Here is a 23,337-nt window from a genome sequence, read left to right as displayed (position 1 = left end):
ATCTCCTTCTTTCTCTAATACTTTATCAGAACTTCCCCATTCCTCTTTCATTTCTTCTTTCCTTAACATCTCTTCCTCTTCTGTTTCTTCTTTCCTCTTCCCCTCTCCATCTCATCTATTCCAATCCTCCTTTCCTCTCTCTCCTCTTCTCCGTATGTTTCACATCCTCTCTTCCACCCCTTCTCTTCTATTCCCCGTTTATTCTTCACCATCTCCTTCTTTCTCTAACATCTCCTCTCTTTCATTTCTGCTTTCTCTTCTCTCCTCTTTCCCGTATAACCCACTCCTTCTAACATCTCCTCTCTTTCATTTCTGCTTTCTCTTCTCTCCTCTTTCCCGTACGTTCCTAACCCACTCCTTTCTTCCAATCCTTCTTCTCCTCTCTTCCCTTCCACTCCTTCCTTCCCAATCTCCTCGGCGTTTCCTTCATTTCTTCTTTCAAGCACGTTCCTTCTCCCCTTCTTCGTCCTCCATTTCCTATTTTCTTGTCCCGAAATTTTCTTCCTTCAATATTTATTTTCCCGAAAAAAGTTTGTGCACAGGTTTTGCGCAAAATACAAAATTTATATATCTAGGAACCGTTTCCTATTTCAGACTTCCCCTACGCTTTCCTCCCTATCTTAATATATCGTTTGGAATGCTGGATTTGGAATGGCGAATTTCAGACGCGGATTTTCGGGAATGGTCTTGGAGTGGGAAGTGGGAGTTTTCGGATTGTTTCATGGTAGGTACTTTCACGTGGAAACAGGGAAGGTAGATTATTATTTTCCCGAAAAAAGTTTGTGCACAGGTTTTGCGCAAAATACAAAATTTATATATCTAGGAACCGTTTCCTATTTCAGACTTCCCTTACGCTTTTCTCCCTATCTTAATACATCGTTTGGAATGCTGCTGGATTTGGAATGGCGAATTTCAGACGCGGATTTTCGGGAGTGGTCTTGGTGTGGGAAGTGGGAATTTTTGGATTGTTTTATGGTAGGTACTTTCACGTGGAAACAGGGAAGGTAGATATATAGGTAATGCCACTTTTTGAAAACATTATTTTCGAAAGGACCGTTTTGGAAACATTACCTTGAAGGTTGAAAAGGCTGTTTTGAAAGCATTACCTTTGAAGGCTGAAAAAAGGTGTTTTGAAAGCATTACCTTTGAAGGCTGAAAAAGGCGGTTTTGAAATTACCTCTGAAAAAGCTGTTTTGAATAAATAAATAAATAAATGGGAAGTGTCAAAACCTCAAAACATTACATAGGTGTCAAAATCTACGCTTCTACACAGTCGAAACCTCGAAACCGAACTTTAATGGAAAAAATGTCGATGATGAGTTTTCGTTTTGAAAACATTATTTTCGAAAGGACCGTTTTGGAAACATTACCTTGAAGGTTGAAAAGGCTGTTTTGAAAGCATTACCTTTGAAGGTTGAAAAGGTTGTTTTGAAAACATTACTTTTGAAGGCTGAAAAAGGCGGTTTTGAAATTACCTCTGAAAAAGCTGTTTTGAATAAATAAATAAATGGGAAGTGTCAAAACCTCAAAACATTACATCGGTGTCAAAACCTACGCTTCTACACAGTCGAAACCTCGAAACCGAACTTTAATGGAAAAAGTGTCGATGATGAGTTTTCAAAAGAAAAGAACTTTCCAAATCTGTCTTCCCCAAAGTCAAGACAAATTGTTTTTATTTTCTTCACCGAAGCACTTGGCCGCATTGAATTGCAAATTAAAAAATACTCAAGAGGGTGGTTGAGATTGAATATTCAATTGGAAAACCTTCCAAATCTGTCTTCCCCAAAGTCAAGACAAATTGTTTTTATTTTCTTCACCGAAGCACTTGGCCGCATTGAATTGCAAATTAAAAACACTCAAGAGGGTGGTTGAGATTGAATATTCAATTGGAAAACTCAATCGTTTTAATAGGATATCTCTTTGGGATAGTTGCTCTTTCTTCTCTTGGCTTTCTTTTCCAACTCTTTACTTTTCTCTCTCTTGACTCTTTTCGTTACTCTTTTTTCCCATTTATAGTTTCCGTCTTAAACCGATTTTCTTCTCTTGCATTTAGCTTCTTCAAATCTTCCGTTTTTTTAAGCCTTTTTTTTTCGTGTGATTCTGTCCGATCGCTGCGCTGTTTCGTTAATCCATTAAGAACTCGCAGAAAGGATGGACATTGGTTTGCCTTGTTAAGAAGCACAGAAGCCTAGAAATTTGTCCGGTATGGCTATTGGTAGGTGGGGGACCAAATAATGAACTCTACCCAATTGTGGAATCTGGTTTTGATAGGTAGGTAGTCTGAGCAAATAATGGACGCACACCCAACAATTGATCACAAAAGAAAGTGTAGGCTACAAAGAGTAATAAAGCTTTAGTGGAGGTATTAAGGTTGTAGAAAAGGTACATTTTTTCTCCATTCTACCTTATTAGCTTATTACTTTTCCTTCTTCCTCTTTGCCTTCTACCCAGTAGTAAATACACTCGTGTGCATGAAATTCGGACCAGTTCGGATTTTTTTTTTTGTTTTGATAATTTGGTCTGGCATCCTAAGATGAATTTTGACCTTTCCATTCTTTTACTCTGAGGCCTTAACCGGGCTCTAATGGGAGATTTCATTGCCCGAAAAGAAGTCATTGAATTGAACATTCTAGATTTCAAAGGGGTCAAAATGTTTGGAGTTTTTTGCAAACACCTTTGACTTCTTTAAATCTACAATTATCTAAGGACGGCATCAAGATGTGTTGGGAACAACAGGGAAGGGGAGAGTCGAGGGCAGTACGAGATTTCATATCTCAATGAAGGAAAATAAATAATTATTTCAAAAAAAAAAATAAAAAAATAAAATAATAATAATGAAAAAAAATCAGCCGATTACATTACTTTCCTTATTCCTAAGGATGATTTGGGTACAACAGTCATACATTCTGGACTTCTCACAAAGGAATTTCGTTAGAAAAGTAACCCATTTTAATGTAATCTAAGGACAATAAGGAAAGTAAATACGCGGCGTTGCCAAGTGAACCCGCGGGGGGAGGGGGCTGGGTGTACCACCAGAGGGGGGAGAGGGAGGGAGGAAGGCAATCACGAGGTCCATCAGAATGAGAAGGCGTTGGAAAAGGTTCATCCCCCCCTCACAGAGGTGTGATCAGGGGCGAGACCAAATGTAAAAGCGTCATAGGTTTTTGGAAAAAAAAAAGAAAAAAAAATCTGGATTTCTCGCATGCATTTGACTCGATGGCGGCCGAGCGGTTTTTAAGGCGCAAGCATTTTGGACAGCTCCTCGTCTTGTAAACAGCCCTTGAGGAATTCGTCTTGCGTGAGTTGGCCGTCGTTGTTTTCGTCCATCTTGGCGAAGATGTTTTTCGCCCTCTCCTCGGCGGAGTCCGCAGGGCGATTCGATGAACAAGCTCCCAGCATGTCGTAGATCGCCTGCAACAGAAAATGGTTCACGTCAACACAAGTCCTCGTGTAAGGCTAAAGAACCACTTCAACCCTGAGAGTGTCTGTCTTCTTAGCGTTGAGCCGGGTAAAACCACATGAATGACCCACTAGAAGCCCTAGTAATCACCTACCAGGCGGGTATGCTTAATTCCAATACAGATCTCTCCTGTGACTGTAAAGCCCGGTACGTACTTTTCTTACGATCTGATCTACGATAAATTGTTTCTGTTAACCCTACCTAAGGGATATTTTGCAAAAGAAGGTACATCTGTGTTCAGAAATCAGGAATGCAACTTTGAAAAAAGCAAGAATAAAACTTGTTTGATCAATATTAAAAAGATAGATACACAGTGAATGACAAAGGCTGAAGGACTCACCTGAACAATTTTGGTCATTTCTTGAATGTCAATCACACCGTTACCGTCCACATCGTACATCCTGAACGCCCACTGGGTAAATAATGAGCCAGCCTGGTTAGCTTGGAAGGTAGAACGCCTGCCTTGACAGTGCTAAGGGTTCGATTCTCACCCGGAGCGAACTTTATCCTAAGATGCGAATCGTTCTCAGAACGGCTGGCTTTCTTCTGTCCTGTTCTCCTCTCTTCCATTTCGCGACGATTAGACCTCAGTTACAATACCCTCTATCGAACCTTGAAAAAAAGTACGTCAGTTCATGCCGCAGATCCCAGGTTCAGTTCTCGGAAGGGTCAATGAAATCGCGTATAATATCTATAGTAGTGCGGTCAAACTTTCTTGACTTGGCGGGGCGGAGCGCTACCGCGCTCCTTAATTACCTAACAGCCTACCAAGAAGCATTTAACGCCCACTTCAGCTTCTCCTCTGGCGTTCCCGATGATGTCACGTCGATTGCCAATAGAAATTCCTGCAAACATAAGCAGAAGGAAAACGGAAAATTAGTATGGAAGCCAATGGCATAGTTCAACTTTTTTTTTCTCAAACCCCACTCACTATCAGATAGACCTGACAGGTACGTCCGAACAGGTGCGCCTGTCAGGTCTATCTGATAGTAAGTGGCTGGCCTCATTTTTCCGGACTGCCCACACGCTATACGCAACGATCTGTCGAAAGACCAGGTTGGAAGACAACCAAGAAACGCCCACTTCAGCTTCTCCTCTGGCGTTCCCGATGATGTCACGTCGATTGCCAATAGAAATTCCTGCAAACATAAGCAGAAGGAAATCGGAAAATTAGTATGGAAGCCAATGGCATAGTTCAACTTTTTTTTTTTTTTACTTTCTATTATTTCTCAAGCCCCACTCACTATCAGATAGACCTGACAGGTACGTCTGAACAGGCGCGCCTGTCAGGTCTATCGGATAGTAAGTGGCTGGCCTCATTTTTCCGGACTGCCCACACGCTATACGCAACGATCTGTCGAAAGACCAGGTTGGAAGACCAAGATGTTGTAGGGTTCGTCGCACATTGGAAGCGTAGTCGCGCGACTTTTAGCGCGTAGTCGACGGAAAAACCAAACTCATGAAAATGTTAGAGACTCTCTATTATTTTCTCTTTACTAATGATAGAGACTCTGTATCGCGTCTGGCTAGGGGACATTAAACAGAGAGAAGACTAGCGTCTGGCTGTGGGACTATAAACAGGGAGGAGAACAGCTAACCCTAACCAGCCTAGCAAGCTGGCAGTTCTTCAACTTATTAATCTACCAATATAAATTCTAAGGAGTGTGACTATACCAAGGATAATTAACACGGTATAAATATTCAAAGGAGTAATTACCCAGGAGTTGACCACATCATCAAAAATTCTCCTCTTTACAGTACTTCTACTATTTATTTAGTACTTCACACTTTCAAGTTTCTATAACAAATCTCTCTATTTCTTCTTTCGTTCCATTCCATTCTATTCTTCTAGTCATCATTTATTTACAAGGCCTCTTAGCTATCACTTTTATAGCAGAGAAGATGTGGTGTAAATAAAATGGCAGATAGTAATTAAAACCACCAATCTCAGTGGTGTAGTGATTAGCACGTTGGACTCTGGATCTGGTGGTTGGTGGTTCGAGTCCAAGGCAAGTCATAAAATTTAGCACAGTGTATTAAGCGGGGAACGACATTTGTAACAAGCAGTTATCCTCAACACGATTTAAATTCGTAGTTTAAACCGTAGAAAACCTCCTTGTTGGGAGAAAAAGAAGAAGACATGAAGTGATTATTAAGAATTATGATTAATTCCCTTGGTTTGACCTCTTACCTATCACTTTTATACCAGAGAAGATGTGGTGTAAGTAGAATGGCAGATAGTAATTAAAACCACCAACCTCAGTGGTGTATAGTGATTAGCACGGTGTACTCTGGATCTGGTGGTTGGTGGTTCGAGTCCAAGGCAAGTCATAAAATTTAGCACAGTGTATTAAGCGGGGAACGACATTTGTAACAAGCATTTATCCTCAACACGATATTTCCTTAGTAGTTTAAACCGTAGAAAACCTCCTTGTTGGAAGAAAAAGAAGAAGACATGAAGTGATTATTAAGAATTATGATTAATTCCCCTTGGTTTAAAAAAGTTCCAACCGATTTTGCATTAGTCAAATTGTACGATATCTCTCAAACGGTTCGTTCGTTCAAATTTTATGGTTAAAAAACCCTCAATACTTTGACGAATACAAGAAAAGAGGACGAAATATGACTACACATATACAAACATAAGACACATAACATACTTTCAATAAGCTGCATAGTGTAGAAAATGGAGTTTTCAGACAATCTGATAAAGAGAAGACAGGAGGGAAAAAGAAGAGAGGAAAAACTCTATAACAACCTAGAACAACAAAATATAATCATGAAAAAGGGAAATAGATAGGGAAGAAGAGAGAAAGAGAAGTAACGGTTCGTTCGTTCAAATTTTATGGTTAAAAAACCCTCAATACTTTGACGAATACAAGAAAAGAGGACGAAATATGACTACACATATAAATAGAAAGTAAAACATAAGACACATACCTAACATACTTTCAATAAGCTGCATAATGTAGAAAATGGAGTTTTCCGACAATCTGATAAAGAGAAGACAGGAGGGAAAAAGAAGAGAGGAAAAACTCTATAACAACCTAACAACAAAATATAATCATGAAAAAGGGAAATAGATAGGGAAGAAGAGAGAAAGAGAACTAAAGAGAAAGGACAGAGAGAGAGGAGGGAGGGAGGGAGAGGGAGAGAGAGAGAGAGAGAGAAGGAAGTAGTGAAAGACGCGATAAGAATATTAGAGCAGAACAAAGCTTCTAAAAAAAGAGGGAGAGATAGAGATGAAGGGGAGAGAGAGATAACAGAATGAAATTTGAAAAAGAAGAAGAAGAAAACACAACAAATATGCAAACACAAAGGATAGAAAGATAACAGAAGAAATAGGCTAAAATGTGATGTCTGGCTGGAGGATTTTAATCAAGGTGGCTAACAGCCTGAAATTTCCCCTGCTAAGGAAATAGCAAAAGGTTAAGTGCAAAGGACATCCATTGGTAAAAAATATGTACCAGTACCTAATGTCAGCCAAAAAGCAATTAAACATAAGGCTGATTAAGAGGAGAAAGTTTTATAAATAGGAAACCGACGACGCAAGAAGCCCAAATGACGTCACGTTTGTTTAACCCCTTCGGGTTGGGGTTGGTCACTATAGTACATTTGTCAGGGAATGGAAATGAAGGGCCAGTAACTGATAGAAGAGAGAGAAAAAAATAAATCATTAGTGTATTTGCGGTGAAGTTGGAGAACTTGTTATAGTGGCCTTAGCTTTAGCCAATTGGTGATGGCAGAATAAAGAAACAACATTGCCTTTGTCAGCCATACACCAGGATGATGGTCTCCAACTATGTTTACCTGGCTCTTCGTGAACCGCAGTCGATCATCGTATTGTGAGGACCTGACGACCTGTTCCTAGCTGCCTAGTCTTTTTAAATCAGAGCAGAGAGAACCCTTGGAAGCTGTCTGCTAGCTAGGCTGGTTAGTGGTTATTACGGTTGCGGTGAAAAGTTGCCGAAAACAATAAAAAAATTTTTTTTTTTTTTTTTTTTTGCCAAACAATGACATACATTGTACAAATTAATTGACATTTTATTGTTATCAATAAATCAATATACTGGAGAGCTTTATCTCTCTCATCACCACAGCTCCGAGGTAGGTCATATTTATTGCTTTCCTTATCCAATAGGAAGGAGAGAAGATAATGTATTTATTTCTATTTACATTTGGGTGTAATGTTACTAATGTATTATCAAATGAAAGTTAAATGCATTAATTTTGTATGCACATAATACATGAATATTTGCATTGAAAATGGGATTGAGCCTATTGGCGTATTGGCGGAAGAACATGGAAAAATGAAAAAGAGCATATTTATATGTACCTACATATACGTATAACTCCGGCTTTGGTTGTCGGATCGAGCTCTACCTTGTACCAGTGTACTACGTTTTTTAAGGTCTTTAATGTGATGTATCACGAGTAAGGGGTTCTCATTTCAGATTTTTAAGTTGCGGCCGCAAGGGGAGGCCGGGGTCGCAACTTCATACGAAAAAATCTGGTGTGAACATCACACGACTTTCCTTATCCTATTGAATGATGCTTATTTGAGTGTTCTTTTACCCTAACTTTTACGGTGAAAAGTTGCCGAAAACAATACACAATATTAAAGAAAAAGAGCCCACAAGTAACCCACCGGATGCTCAACTCTATACACAAAAAGGCCACACCGAGGCAACGATGCCCCAAACAGCCCTATAGGGCTCTAGACCCTTAAGGGTCTAGAGTCTAGGGATAAACGTGCCCAAAAGGTGTAGGAAAAGACATACCCTAAAGTTCGGCTTTATAGGTAAGAATCTACGAACCAAACGGGTGAAAGGTTTAGAAAAATAAACTAATATACAAAAAACCGTTTCGTCTGCTTTTGTAAACCATTTTTCATTCCCACTTCCCTGGATGGGATAAAAACCATAATTAGAACTTCCGTCCTTCTCCTCCTTGGAAGCACAGAGAGCTTTTCACAAGATTTTCTTCTGCCAGCTTTTTTTTTTATGCCAAACTTCTAAACGTTCGTTGCTCGAAAACAAATCTTCTTCAACTCCAAAAGCTTATACTTACATAAGTTGCTGACGCAAAAGTTGTTTAGCAGAGTAGTTGGCTAGGATATGGAGGAGGAGGAGGAGGAGGAGGAGGAGGAGGAGGAGGAGAAGGAGGAGGAGAAAGAGGAGACCTTGCTAGCAACGTAGTTGACTAGAAGGAAGGAATGGGAGGGAGGATAAAGGGAAAGGAGAGAGAGGAAGAGGAGATCGAGGATGAAAAGAGTACCTTTCTGAAGGAAAAGGAAGAGGAGGAGCAGGAGAATTCGCTAGAAAAGTAGTAGGTGAAGAGAGAGAGGGAGGGAGGACAGAAGAGGGTGAAGTAGGTGGAGGAGAAGAAGAAAAAAAAGAGGAGAAAGAGGAATCAGATGAGAAAGAAGAGATAAAAAAAGAAGGAGAAGAAGAGAAAAGGAAGAAATAGAGGAAAAAGAGCGAAGGAGGAGGGAATGGAAGTTGGTAACAAAATATGCGGTTAGAAGAGGGGAAGTAGAGAAGGGAGAAGAAAAATCACCAGAAGGAGAAGAAGAGGAGGAGGAGAAGGAGGAGGAAGAGGAGGAGAAGAGGAGGAGGAGGAGAAAAAGCACCAGAAGGAAGAGGAGGAGAAGGAAGAGGAGGAGAAGGAAGAGGAGGAGGAGGAGGAGGAGAAAAAGCACCAGAAGGAGAAGAAGGAAGAAGAAGAGGAGGAGAAGAAGGAAGAGGAGGAGGAGGAGGAGGAGGAGAAGGAAGAGGAGGAGGAAGAAGAGGAGGAGGAAGAAGAGGAGGAGGAAGAAGAGGAGGAGGAAGAAGGAACACATTTGTATGTAAATCAGAAACACTCTCTGCCACCTGACCTCCTGACTGATGGAGGAATCCTGCACTTGACGTGTTTGGAAAGGAAAATAATTCCTTCTCTATACCCTTTCTCCTCCTCCTCCACCTACTTGCCTTCCTCCTCCTCCTTCTCTTCCTATTTCTTCTCTATCTCCTCCTACTTGCCTTTCTCCTTCTCCTTTCCTTTCTACTCTTCCTCCTTCTCCAGGAGGGAGGGAGATAGGGAAATAGAAAGAGAGAGAGAGAGAGTTTACAAAAACGAAGACATAACAGAGACAGAGAGAAGGAAGGGAGGGAGGGAAAGAGAGAGAGACAGAGACAGAGACAGAGAGAGAGAGACAGAGAGAGAGAGAGAGACAGAGAGAGAGAGAGAGAGAGAGAGACAGAGTTCAAAATTTCGAAGACATACAGAGAGATAGGAAGAGAGGAAAAGAGAGAGATAGAGAGAGAATGTAAAGAGGAAGGGAAAGAGAGAGAGAGAGAGAGCAAGAAAGTAAAGAGGAAGGAAGAGAGAGAGAGAGTTCACAATAACAGAGACAAAAAGGAAATTAGAATAAAGTGAGTAGCGTCTGATATTTCCATCTCTCTCCCTCTTCTTCTTCTTCTTTCTTTCCTTCTTTCATAACCTTTCTCTTCAGCATCTCCTTCTCATTCTTTCTTTTTCTCTTCGTCTTTTTTTCCGTCCTCCATAACTTTCGCTCTAACGTCTCCCTTTTCTTGTTCTATTCTTTCATTTCCTCCCTATCCTCCCAGCTCCTTTCCCCCCTCCCCTCTCCACTAACTTCTTTTCCCCTCTCTAGCTCCTTACCACCCCTCCCCTCACTCCTCTCCATCTCCCCCTCCCTCCCTATCCTCCCAGCTCCTTTCCCTCCTCCCCTCTCTACCTACCTATCTTTTTTCCCCTCCCTCTCCACTCCTTCCCCTAACTATTTCTTTCTGTTTTCTCTCCTTCCTCTTCCCCTCCTAACCCTTTTCTCCTCCTACCCAACCATAATTTTTTTCTATTCCTCCTCCACTCTCCTTCCTCTAACCATTTTCTCTTCCCTCTTCTTCTCCTCTGCCATTTCTCTTCCTCCTTCCACCCATTAACTACGTTTTCTGTTCCTTCTCCTCCTCCTTTATGGAACATAATTTCTCTCCTTTTCAATAATTTTGGTTTGAATTTTTTATAAATAAATACTGCAGAAAATGAATGTCTAAATGAAACACATACCTACAGGACATTTTCCTTTGTGAAAAAAATATATCAAGTGTAAGTACCTCGAGGAAGGTAAGGAAAAGTATGTGATGTTCACACCAGATTTTTTTCACTTCCCCTTCACCTCCTCCTCCTCCTCCTGTTACATCCTACGCTTCATTGTTTTTCAGCCTGTTGCTTTTCATCTTGTCTTGACAGGAATTTTCCCTCCTAAGATGTGAGAAACATTAAGGAATTAAGACAAGGAAAATTAGGAGAGGGGAGAGAGGGAGGAGGAAACGCCTTAGGAAAAGGGGTGAGAGTGAACAGAAAATTGCGGCAGTCGCATATCCTAAATAGAAAATGGTTCCAGGAATTTTCCCTCCTAAGATGTGAGAAACATTAAGGAATTAAGACAAGGAAAATTAGGAGAGGGGAGAGAGGGAGGAGGAAACGCCTGCGAAAAAAGGGGTGAGAGAATTGCGACAGTCGCGCATATGCTAAATAGAAAATGGTTCCCTTTCTCTCTACGTTTTCGGGTTTTCTCTCACCCCCTACTCATCACTTACCGAAACTAGTAAGTGATTGTTCAACCTGGATTTTGCCAGCCTAGTTATTTTGATTTATTTTATAAGTTTCCATGTATTTTATAAGTTTCCATTTATTGGTTTTTCAGAACAATTCTCTCATCAAATAAATATGTAGTTAACAAATGGTATACCCATCCGTAAAAGCCGGAGCTTGTGCCACGGATGGGGAGTTAGATTTGACGGTAGCACGACAAATTGATTTAAATAGAAAATCGATCGATCGAGAAGAAAAAGCGATTTATTTCCTTCGATTCAACTTGATCAAAACAAATGGACTGAATCGGCTGATTTTTTTTTTCTTTTTAGATCGCCAATAACTGACTGATTACGCTGATTTTGTGAGATAAAGCTGATAAAGTACTGATGGCAAATAAAATGTCAATTAACAATGAACAATGTATCGCTCTGTTTTATGGAAAAACATGGCCATCTACTGTGTGACTTTCATGAAAATACAGACGTGCTTACTGGAACTTGGCGTGGTGCACTTCAACGCAACCAGATAAAAATACATTGATCTACACATGGTAAAATCAGCTAAAAATTAACCACACTGTAAATATGTGTAGCTAAATATATGTTATAATATCCATATGTACAATTCACATGTTTAGATCGCATACATGTGACATTGCCTTGTTTATTTTGACACAGGTATCTCAACAGTTCATCAATAAATAATTCAACGTATAGTACATAATTTATTTTACCTACACAGATTATAACACTCCATAACACATATTATTTGGAACGAGCGGACTGAGAACTAACACGACAATGTGGAGATTAACCAGATAAAAATACATTGATCTACACATGGTAAAATCAGCTAAAAATTAACCACACTGTAAATATGTGTAGCTAAATATATGTTATGATATCCATATGTATAATTCACATGTTTAGATCGTATATATGTGACATTGCCTTGTTTATTTTGACACAGGTATCTCAACAGTTCATCAATAAATAATTCAACGTATAATACATAATTTATTTTACCTACACAGATTATAACACTCCATAACGCATATTATTTGGAACGAGCGGACTGAGAACTAACACGACAATGTGGAGATTTAACATTTTAACTGTCTGATAATTCTTCTTCAGCTTCCAATAAAGCGGTACTAACAATAAATTGGGAGTAGTTTGCAATTCCATTCGACTGTTCCGCAGCTGGCGATGGCGCCAGATTTATCCGAAAGAGACAAGGTTCGTTCTCAGAACGGCTGCTCCTATCTTGTCCTTTTCTCCTGTCTTGGCTTCCTCCTTCTTAGATTTCGACACGATAAGACTTCCGTTGCTATACAGTTCCTTCTATCAATCGTCTTTAGAAACGAAAGTAAATCTGTTAGATATTTATTGCAGGTGCGTGTAATCATACTTCCCTTAGTTCTATTAGGGTGGATTTCACCAATATTTTTCAGCCCTAACAGCCTGTTAAGTTCCCTTTGATTTGTATGGGGGCACGGTTGGTCCAGTGGTAACGCGCTTGCTTGCCATGCAGAAAGTCCCGGGTTCGAATCCCACCATCGACAAAAATGTGTACTCGTTTTTCGATTGCAAATATTTCAACGTACTCAATATTTGAATTTTTTTGTGGTGAAGAAGACATCTCCACTAATCCACTATTTTATAGAACAGAAACAGAAATTTACTTTGTCAAATCATGAATTATTTGTGGTGAAGCAGACATCTCCACTAATCCACTATTTTATAGAACAGAAACAGAAATTTACTTTGTCAAATCATGAATTATTTGTGGTGAAGCAGACATCTCCACTAATCCACTATTTTATAGAACAGAAACAGAAATTTACTTTGTCAAATCATGAATTATTTGTGGTGAAGCAGACATCTCCACTAATCCACTATTTTATAGAACAGAAACAGAAATTTACTTTGTCAAATCATGAATTATTTATGGTGAAGCAGATCTCCACTATTTTATAGAACAAACACAAGCTCAATCAAATCATGAATTATTTTTGGTGAAGCCGACATCTCCACTAGAATAGATAGGTACAATAGGAGGTACATGGATATGATATATGATAGGGGAGAGTTGGGCAGTATGGGGTACTGGGGTAAGACGGGGTACACACTATACCTACGACAAGGGCTATCCGTGATTTCTTGGAAGAAATAAGTTTTCTAGGTGAATTGGTGGAGATGCTACAATCACAAACATCAAACATGTCTCATAAAGATAAATTAAAACTTGAATGGAGATTAAACATTTGCCTAACAACTATAACACTGAAATTTCCCCTAGAAATGGAGAAAAAGCTACGCGAAATGCAGAAGTTACGACTACGAGTATTTGTGCTGTGCATATTTTAATGTGCATTTATTTTAATTATGCACAGACAAAAGACAAAAGCTCAGACGAGTTTTTCATTCCAACACCTGTTACTGTTGGAACATTTTATAAAATTTACTTCCTTTTTCGCGGCGATAGCACGGTGATTGCAGTTCACAATGGATCACTGACGGTAAGCATCGTTGCGCGTGGTTAGTATCCGGATGGTTAGTATCCTACTACAGTTTCTCCCGGCCCCACTTGAGCTTTGTAATTTTAATATGTGGAGGGGGGTAGCTTGTCGGCGAATAGAGGGTAAAACCCCGTCCATAAAAACCTTAGCAATTTTTTTTATATGAACGCAATTGTCATACACCAGGGCGTAGCCCCCTTGGTTATCATTTTGGTGACACCCTGTAAACCTTAGATCTCGTATTTCATACACGAGCCTCTCCAGTTTACACCCTCTATTGAGCCGCCTCGGATGCATAATGTAAATTCATTCACTTTTTTGCTGATACTGTGAGGCGTTTTACGAGTCGATTTTTTTTTATTGCTTTTTTGTCGAACTGACGAGGTTATCTTCTCACACACATCAGTGGGCGAAAAGTTGGGATTTTCTCGATTTTTCTTTCGTGTGAACGATCTTGTTTTTCAGGTTCGGGGTACAGGTTTGGTTTGATTCTCGGTTTCAGAGGAAAAAACAATGTGATTTCGAAATACTGTGGTGGGTGCAAAGAGTTCCTTTTATGACCGGGTCCATAAAGTGAGTTTAAACTCGATTTAAAATTAACTCTCGATGGATTAAGGATTCTGATTGCTTGAAAATTTTGAAATATTGCTTTATCTAGGACTTCAACTTAATCCGACTTTGAACTTTGATTATGCCCCCCGGCCATTCTTTCGTGTGAACGATCTTGTTTTTCAGGTTCGGGGTACAGGTTTGGTTTGATTCTCGGTTTCAGAGGAAAAAACAATGTGATTTCGTTATTTCGAAATTCTGTGGTTGGTGCAAAGAGTTCCTTTTATGACCGGGTCCACAAAGTGAGTTTAAAATCGATTTAAAATCAACTCTTGGATTAAGGAATCTGATTATTTGAAAATTTTAAATATTGCTTTATCTAGGACTTCAACTTAATCCGACTTTGAACTTTGAATATGGCCTCCCGGCCATAGATGTAAACCGTTAACTACCAGCTGAAACAGAGGTTGGTTCGGGGTTCGCTAGACTATTCTATGTTCATAGTCCCCGGGGCCAAGAGGTAAACCGGACTAACCCACATTTTTGGATTTTTTCAGTTTTTTGGACTAACCCACAGCCCGAAACGCCCTCTATCTTTACTTGTATACCAAAAATCATAATCACAAGACCTCTGTACACTCAAGTGCCACTCCTACACTTTGACTCCAATTATCTCAAAATGAAGTTAGTGTGGGTTTTACCTCTTGGCCCCTCAAATGTAAACCGTTAACTATACCAGCTGAAACATAGGTTGGTTCGGGGTTCGCTAGACAATTCCATGTTCATAGTCCCCCAGTTAGCCGCATACCATTTTTTTCAGCTGCTGGGATTCGAACCCGGTTCTACCCCCACGAAAGCCGCCACTGCTCCGCTAGCAGTTTAGACAAGAATAGATCTCGGTAGGCAACCCAGGCTCCCAAAATACACTGCATGATGCTTTAATAAATAGATTTGTGTTTATTTTAAACTTGGATATTTCCGATAATATACGCTAGAAATCATTACCACCGGCACTACTCAAACTACCAAGCAGAGCGGCGACACACCAGTTCCCGGAAGATCACTGAAGTTAAGCAACGTTTCGCGCGGTTAGTATCCGGTTGGGTGACAATCGGGGGACTCACATGTTACTGGCTTTTCCTGGTCCCACTTAAACTGATTTCTTTAGCAAGGGATATTTCAGGTTGGTCTCCTCCCTGTTTCAAGTCCCCAAGTGAGACTAGGCTGGTCTACCCCCTCTTTAATTCCCCAAGCCAGACCATCTATCAAACTATTGCACCTTGTGAAATCTTACCTTGAAACCTTTGTACCATTCTTTGATCGTGGCTTCGTCGTACCTCGTGTGAGACTTTAGAAAGTCCATGTCTTCTTTGGACAATTTGTCTTTACTACCGAAACACCCCATTCTGAAACAAGAAAAGATAGAAGAAATATTATGAGACCAATAGATCAGTTGCGCTTACTAGGGTGATGTTTCAAAGTCATAGAGCAGGAAAAATGAGGACCAACGGAATTTTTTTCTTCTACGACTTCTATAGATCCCGAGATAAATCGATTTTATAGCAGATACAAAAAGACATCTTTTCTTTATTCTGCTATCGCCATTCGGCGAAAGCTAAAGCCGCTACAACAACAAGAACAACAACAACAACAACAACAACAACAACTCTGTATCGCGCGACTACAACACTTCCACCGTGCGAAGGCCCTAATTTGGTTAGATCACTCGATGTGACGCAATGATCCGACGAAATCGCGGATTGACTTACATCATATTGTTGTTGTTGTTAACGTTTGTGTCGACATTTCAATCTTCCTCCTCCAATCCAAGATGGTAACTTACATCATATTGATGCTTAGTAATACAATATGGGCAAAAGGCCTGGCCTCTCATCAAGTCCTGGACCAAGATTAATATTAATAATTCCCCCATAGCTGAAGCTCTACAACAGATGGCACTAATCTTTCTGTAATAAATTTTCCACTACACATGAGAGAGTTGTCCGGGGAAAGGATTTTGCAGAGGCAGAGGCGGGTATTAGGGTAGTATACATTTTTTCCCTAGCGTACGCCTCTCATCAAGTCCTCGGACCAAGATTAATATTAATAATTCCCCCATAGCTCAAGCTCTACAACAGATGGCACTAATCTTTCTGTAATAATTTTTCCACTACACATGAGAGAGTTGTCCGGGGAAAGGATTTTGCAGAGGCGGGTATTAGGGTAGTATACATTTTTTCAAAACAGGAGGTAGACGACTTAGGAGGGGACTACTTAGGCGGAGAGTAAGATATTACGGGGAGAAAGATATTAGGAGAGAGATGTTTCAAAAGGGATTTTCCGAAGAAGCCGTGGGATGGGATTGGAGGAATATTGAGATTTTTTTCCCTCTTTCAAGGATAGATGGGTAGCGTTTAGGGCTGTTTAGGGGCAGGGCTGTATCCAGGATTTCATTGAGGGGAGAGAACGAAGAGCTGGAGGCAGGGTGAGACACGGGAGAGGGAAATATTTTCGGTCATAACGCGTGCAATAGAGTTGAGTGTTATTAGGAAGTTGGAAAATAGGAGCTCGGCACAGCTTTCACATTAATAATACTACCTACATATTTTGATGTATGAACGTAGGACGTGCACTTTGAACTTTGGTGTGCTTACCATACGTGTGATAAATTGGGAGGGAAGGAGGGGGAGAGGGAGGAAAAGGGAGGGTAGGCAAAAAATATGATATAATGTTATTTAATATCATTTCTTTTATACCGACATATTTTTATTTATTTTATTTTATATAATGTTCTTTTCTTATATGCTCGCGTATACAGTGTGTCCACTTTTAATGTGCGCCATAGGAAAAATACATGTAAAAACAGTTTTTCTTGTCTCAAAAGTCCCCATTAAGTATTTTAGTTAAACCAAATATGTTAACTCATGTATTTTTATCTGAGGAATTCACTGGTGGTGATTTCATACACCTGGGACTTACAGTTAAAAAGTTAAGGGTTCGAAACCGAGTAATTGTGTTAAGTTTGAAACGAAACATTTTTGTACATAACTGAATAAATACTTTATTTTATGTATTTTTTCTCGAGAAATCGATTGGTGATATTTTCAAACACGTAATACTCAGTTAAAAAGTTTCGGGTTCAAAACCCGAGAAATACCTGATTTTGTTTTGGCACTAAAAACTGACCATCGAAAATTTGACCCGATTACATTACTTTCCTTCCTATAGGATAAGGAAAGTAAAAAAGTAAAAATTTAACCCCCTAAAAATTATGAAATATTTGTCTCGGCGTTTTTTGACATTCCAAGCGGTTCTCGAGGAACCCACCCCTGGTCAAGACTTTACAAACACCCTGTATATGAATATACGACTTGGGTTTTCAATAAGTTCAGATATTGGCAGGGTCTCAAACCCGACAGTCTGACACATCCACCCCTGAGGGAGTTTGCTACAACAGCTACACACCACGGAGGTAAAAATGGTGCAACATTTTTCCATCCCTCCCAGCCGCTCCTGGTAACCTTTGTATATTGAGAACGGGGTATGAGCATTAATATTCTGAACAGAGATAAATTTCCCCTCCTTAGTTCCTTTTCTCCCCCTCCCTCCTAGCTACTTTCCCCCTCTCCTCTCCACTAACTTCTTTTCCCCTCTCTAGCTCCTTACCACCCCTCCCTCACTCCTTTCCATCTCCCCCTCCCTCCCCTCTTAGCTACCTTTTGTATATTGAGAACGGGGTATGAGAATTAATATTCTGAACAGAGATAAAGTTCCCCTCCTTAGTTCCTTTTCTCCCCCTCCCTCCTAGCTACTTTCCCCCTCCCTCTCCACTAACTTCTTTTCCCCTCTCTAGCTTCTTACCACCCCTCCCTCACTCCTCTCCATCTCCCTATCCTCCCAACTCCTTTCCCCCTCCCCTCTCTAGCTCCTTACCACCCCTCCCTCACTCCTTTCCATCTCCCCCTCCCTCCCTATTCTCCAACTCCTTTCCCCCCTTCCCTCTCTACCTACCTAGCTTTTTTCACCTCCCTCTACACTCCTTCCCCTAACTATTTTTGTTCTCTTTTCTCTCCTTCCTCTTCCCCTCCTAACCCTTTTCTCCCCCACTCCTACCCAACCATAACTTTTTTCTATTCCTCCTCCACTCTCTTTCCTCTAACCATTTTCTCTTCCCTCTTCTTCTCCTCTGCCTTCTGACCCATTTCTCTTCCTCCTTCCACCCATTAACTATGTTTTCTGTTCCTTCTCCTGCTCCTTTATGGAGCATTTTCTCTCCTTTTTCAATAATTTTGGTATTTTGGTTTTATTTTTTACAAATAAATACTGCAGAAAATGAATGGCTAAATGAAACACATACCTACAGGACATTTTCCTTTGTGAAAAAAATATATCAAGTGTAAGTACCTCGAGGAAGGTAAGGAAAAGTTATGTGATGTTCACACCAGATTTTTTTACTTCCCCTTCTCTTTCACCACCTCCTCCTCCTCCTCCTCCTTTTACATCCTACGCTTCATTGTTTTTCAGCCTGTTGCTTTTCATCTTGTCTTGACAGGAATTTTCCCTCCTCAGATGTGAGAAACATTAAGGAATTAAGACAAGGAAAATTAGGAGAGGGGAGAGAGGGAGGAGGAAACGCCTTCGAAAAAAGGGGTGCGAGTGAACAGAAAATTGCGGCAGTCGCATATCCGACTACACCACCGAGGCAGTTGTAGAATACTTTATAAAAATACCTATGTAGGTACCTACATTATATACCCAGATCTAAAAAAAAATGTTAAAAAAAGAAGGACAAAGAGAAAAGAAGGAAGGAGAAGAAGAAGAAGAAGAAGAAGACGAGAGAAAAAAACTGCAAAAAATTGCATGTGCAAGCAGGTGCACAAATGAATTTATTGCAATTTTTGTAGCGAAACTTTTTTCTCAAGTTCTTAGTTATTTATGTTTTACATTTATTTTTCTCAACTCTTTATATGCAAGAGCTGTTGATTTTATGGGTCTCCAAGGTCCTCTTTTGTGGTACCGCCATATTTCATCTTGAAATTTGTCGGTCTGGGTACCTATACATACCGAAAGTAGGTAGGTATTACCTGTTTTGGTCATATCCTAAATAGAAAATGGTTCCCCCCTTTTTTTTTGAGGTTTGACAGAGGGAACTGTAACTGCTATGGTCTTATCGTCCCGAAATTGAAGAGAGAAGGAAGACAGGATAGGTTGTAGAAAAGGTACGTTGTGGGTGAATTGCGGCAGTCGCATATCCTAAATAGAAAATGGTTCCCCCCTTTTTTTTTGAGGTTTGACAGAGGGAACTGTAACTGCTATGGTCTTATCGTCCCGAAATCGAAGAGAGAAGGAAGACAGGATAGGTTGTAGAAAAGGTACGTTGTGGGTGAATTGCGGCAGTCGCATATCAGGTACATGCCATTAATATTTATGGGCATTAGAGTAAACTTTTGGGTTGTATGGCCGCCATACACGCCATACATACACGCTACGCCACTACCCCAGCGGTTTGTCCGGTTTTGTTGAAATTTGGGAAACATATTCAACACGAAAATGGAATTTTTTTTTAGCCTCATTAGATTTAAAGTTTAATAAGACCAAGAGAAAGAGAGGGAGGAAATATTAAGGGAAATCGAGAAAAACCTCCCTCTTACTAAAGAAAGAGAGGAGAAAGAGGGACTGGGAGAGAGAAGATAAAGAGAGGAGAGGGAGGGAGAAGAGAAGAACGGAGGAAGAGCCGGAGAGATAGAGTGGAGAAGGGAGGGAGGGAGAGACATCGAGGAGGGAAAGAAATTGGGGATGAACGTCTCCCATTAACCATAAGTCACTTAAGACTGGCAATAATAGCACAGCTTTTCCCCAAGTTTCTCCTCTCGGAATTTGCATATTTCATTTTTAAAGTCTCGAGCAAAAAACTCCCGAGCATATAAAGTTCAGCTTTTTTTTATACAGAGTGTTTATAAAGTCCGAGGACCCCTAAATATTTTTTGAACGGCTAAAGATGAGAAGCTGAAATTTAGGGTAGTGTTCTATCTTTTAAAATACAATTTTCTGAAAATTTAGGTCAGAGCCAGGGTCGGTTCCAGGGGGGTCAACTTCAAAATCCTAAATGGAAACCCCCTATTCCCTATTCGTAATAGTAACACATCATATCAAAGGTACTTTGGTACAAGTTTCAGCTCAATCCGTTCAAAAAATATTCAGGGGTCCCCGGACTTTATAAACACTCTGTATTTTCTTTTTTAAAACTACTGCTGGAGTAAAGGGACTTTTCAGTCCTAGGCGAGCAGTATAAATAAGCACTATTATTATTATTATTATTTGTAATATATCATATCAAAGGCCTTCTCAAGAACGTACTACTTTGGTACGAGTTTCAGCTCAATCCGTTCAAAAAATATTCAGGGGTCCCCGGACTTTAGAAACACTCTGTATTTTCTTTTTTTAGATGGCTTTTTTATTCTTCTTTTAATAAGCTTTCTCATTTGTCAGCACCACACAGCTAGGAAAACATTTCAAGAGAAAGTTTTATAAATAGGAAACCGACGACGCAAGAAGCCCAAATGACGTCACGTTTATAGTTAACCCTTCCGGGTTGATCTTGGTCAATGTCGTCAGATTCCGTCAGGGTATGGGGAAAGAATCACAAGTGTATTTGTTGGGAAGTTGGAGAACCTGTTTCTAGAAAGTTTTATAAATAGGAAACCGACGACGCAAGAAGCCCAAATGACGTCACGTTTGTTTAACCCCTTCGGGTTGGGGTTGGTCACTTTAGTAAATTTGTTATCAGGGAATGGAAAAAATCTTGAAATGAAGGGCCAGTAACTAATAGAAGAGAGAAAAAAAAGTAAAAATCATTAGTGTATTTGCGGTGAAGTTGGAGAACTTGTTGTTATAGTAGGAAAAAAAAAAAAAAAAAAACATCTTTGTCAGCCATACACCAGGATGATGGTCTCCAACCATGTTTACCTGGCTCTTCGTGAACCGCAGTCGATCATCGTATTGTGAGGACCTATTCCTAGCTGCCTAGTCTTTAAAATCAGAGCAGAGAGAACCTGGAAGCTGTCAGCTAGCTAGGCTGGTTAGTGGTTATTACGGTTGCGGTGAAAAATTGCCGAAAACAATACACAATATTAAAGAAAAAGAGCCCACAAGTAACCCACCGGATGCTCAACTCTATACACAAAAAGCCCACACCGAGGCAACGATGCCCTAAACAGCCCTAAGGGTCTAGAGTCTAGGGATAAACGTGCCCAAAAGGTGTAGGAAAAGACATACCCTAAAGTTCGGCTTTGTAGGTAAGAATCTACGAACCAAACGGGTGAAAGGTTTAGAAAAATAAACTAATATACGAAAAACTGTTTCTTCTGCTTTTGTAAACCATTTTTCATTCCCACTTCCCTGGATGGGATCATAACCATAATTAGAACTTCCGTCCTTCTCCTCCGCTTAGAAAGCACAGAGAGCTTTTCACAAGATTTTCTTCTGCCAGCTTTTTTTTTATGCCAAACTTCTAAACGTTCGTTCCTCAAAAACAAATCTTCTTCAACTCCAAAAGCTTACATAAGTTGCTGACGCAAAAGTTGTTTAGCAAAGTAGTTGGCTAGGGAGGAGGAGACAGAGGATGTGGAGGTGGAGGAGAAAGAAGTAGTGAAAGAAGCGATAAGAGTATTAGAGCAGAACAAAGCTTCTAAAAAAAGAGGGAGAGATAGAGATGAAGGGGAGAGAGAGAGATAACAGAATGAAAATTGAAAAAGAAGAAAATAACAAACATGCAAATACAAAGGATAGAAAGATAACAGAAGAAATAGGCTAAAATGTGATGTCTGGCTGGGGGATTTTAATCAAGGTGGATGCATGCCAGCCTGAAATTTCCCTTGCTAAGGAAATAGCACAAGGTTAAGTGCAAAGGACATCCATTGGTGGAGGAGGAGACCTTGCTAGCAACGTAGTTGACTGGAAGGGAGAAAGAGGAGGAGGAGGAGGAGACCTTGCTAGCAACGTAGTTGACTAGAAGGGAGGAGGAGACAGAGGATGTGGAGGAGGAGGAGATCGAGGAGGAAAAGGGTACCTTTCTGAAGGGGAAGAGGAGGAGCAGGAGAATTCGCTAGAAAAGTAGTAGGTCAAGAGAGAGAGAGAGGGAGGAGAGAAGAGGGTGAAGTAGGTGGAGAAGAAGAAAAAAAGAGGAAAAAGAGGAATCAGATGAGAAAGAAGAGATAAAAAAAAGGAGACGAAGAGAAAAGGAAGAAGAGGAAGAAATAGAGGAAAAAGAGCGCAGGAGGAGGGAATGGAAGTTGGTAACAAAATATGCGGTTAGAAGAGGGGAAGTAGAGAAGGGAGAAGACAAAAAAAAAAAAAAAAAAAAAACAATTCTGTTAGGGGCTAAAAAGTAGTTTGGTGAACCCTCCTAGAGTTTCCATTAGGTAACTAGCACTTACTTTAAAGTCAATATATCCGTTCTTGTCCATATCGAATGTCCGGAAGACATGGTCACAGAATTCCTCTGCGTTTCCACTGGGGAAGAACATCTTATACATGTCTACGAATTTGGCAGGAGTGAGTCTTCCGTTTGGACAGTCTTGCTGTGAACAGAAATATAAATTTACTCAATATTTGAATTTTTTGTGGTGAAGAAGACATCTCCACTATTTCATAAAAAAAAAGGAACAAAAGTTTACTCAATCAAATCATGAATTATTTGTGGTGAAGCAGACATCTGTCTACGAATTTGGCAGGAGTGAGTCTTCCGTTTGGACAGTCTTGCTGTGAACAGAAATATAAATTTACTCAATATTTGAATTTTTTTGTGGTGAAGAAGACATCTCCACTAATCCACTATTTTATAGAACAGAAACAGAAATTTACTTTGTCAAATCATGAATTATTTGTGGTGAAGCAGACATCTCCACTAATCCACTATTTTATAGAACAGAAACAGAAATTTACTTTGTCAAATCATGAATTATTTGTGGTGAAGCAGATCTCCACTATTTTATAGAGCAAGCACAAGCTCAATCAAATCATGAATTATTTTTGGTGAAGCTGACATCTCCACTAGAATTGAATCCACTATTTTATAGAACAGAAACAGAAATTTACTTTGTCAAATCATGAATTATTTGTGGTGAAGCAGATCTCCACTATTTTATAGAACAAACACAAGCTCAATCAAATCATGAATTATTTTTGGTGACGCTGACATCTCCAC

The 23,337-nt window shown here is 40.0% G+C and overlaps 1 protein-coding gene and 2 long non-coding RNA genes across 4 annotated transcripts; 1 reads left to right on the top strand and 2 right to left on the bottom strand.

Annotated features, from left to right (window-relative positions):
* Nucleotides 1-310: 310 nt before the first annotated feature.
* On the top strand, nt 311-1,326 carry LOC113468892. Its single transcript, XR_003392483.1, has 2 exons — nt 311-542; nt 791-1,326. It is a non-coding gene; the product is annotated as an uncharacterized LOC113468892 (long non-coding RNA).
* A 349-nt stretch (nt 1,327-1,675) lies between these two features.
* Nucleotides 1,676-2,088, bottom strand: LOC113468893. The gene is made up of 2 exons (XR_003392484.1): nt 1,896-2,088; nt 1,676-1,764 (listed from the first exon to the last, which is right to left on the bottom strand). It is a non-coding gene; the product is annotated as an uncharacterized LOC113468893 (long non-coding RNA).
* Nucleotides 2,089-2,493: 405 nt separating this feature from the next.
* LOC103512767 (neuronal calcium sensor 2) lies at nt 2,494-22,712 on the bottom strand. Of its 2 annotated transcripts, XM_026826162.1 has the most exons (4): nt 22,568-22,712; nt 4,545-4,599; nt 3,801-3,874; nt 2,494-3,411 (listed from the first exon to the last, which is right to left on the bottom strand). In XM_026826162.1, the coding sequence occupies exons 1-4, from the start codon at nt 22,664-22,666 to the stop codon at nt 3,235-3,237; spliced, it is 405 nt and encodes a 134-aa protein (XP_026681963.1). In that variant the 5' UTR covers nt 22,667-22,712; the 3' UTR covers nt 2,494-3,234. The 2 variants fall into 2 exon arrangements, with proteins under 2 accessions (XP_026681963.1, XP_026681964.1); XM_026826163.1 differs by lacking the exons at nt 4,545-4,599; nt 22,568-22,712 and adding an exon at nt 4,251-4,299.
* Nucleotides 22,713-23,337: the final 625 nt, after the last annotated feature.

This window comes from Diaphorina citri, unplaced genomic scaffold (genome assembly GCF_000475195.1).
Source record: "Diaphorina citri unplaced genomic scaffold, Diaci psyllid genome assembly version 1.1 scaffold882, whole genome shotgun sequence".
NCBI classification, from domain to species: Eukaryota; Metazoa; Arthropoda; class Insecta; order Hemiptera; family Psyllidae; genus Diaphorina; species Diaphorina citri.
Note: the sequence above shows the minus strand (reverse complement) of the source record. Positions and strands in the feature narration are given on the sequence as shown.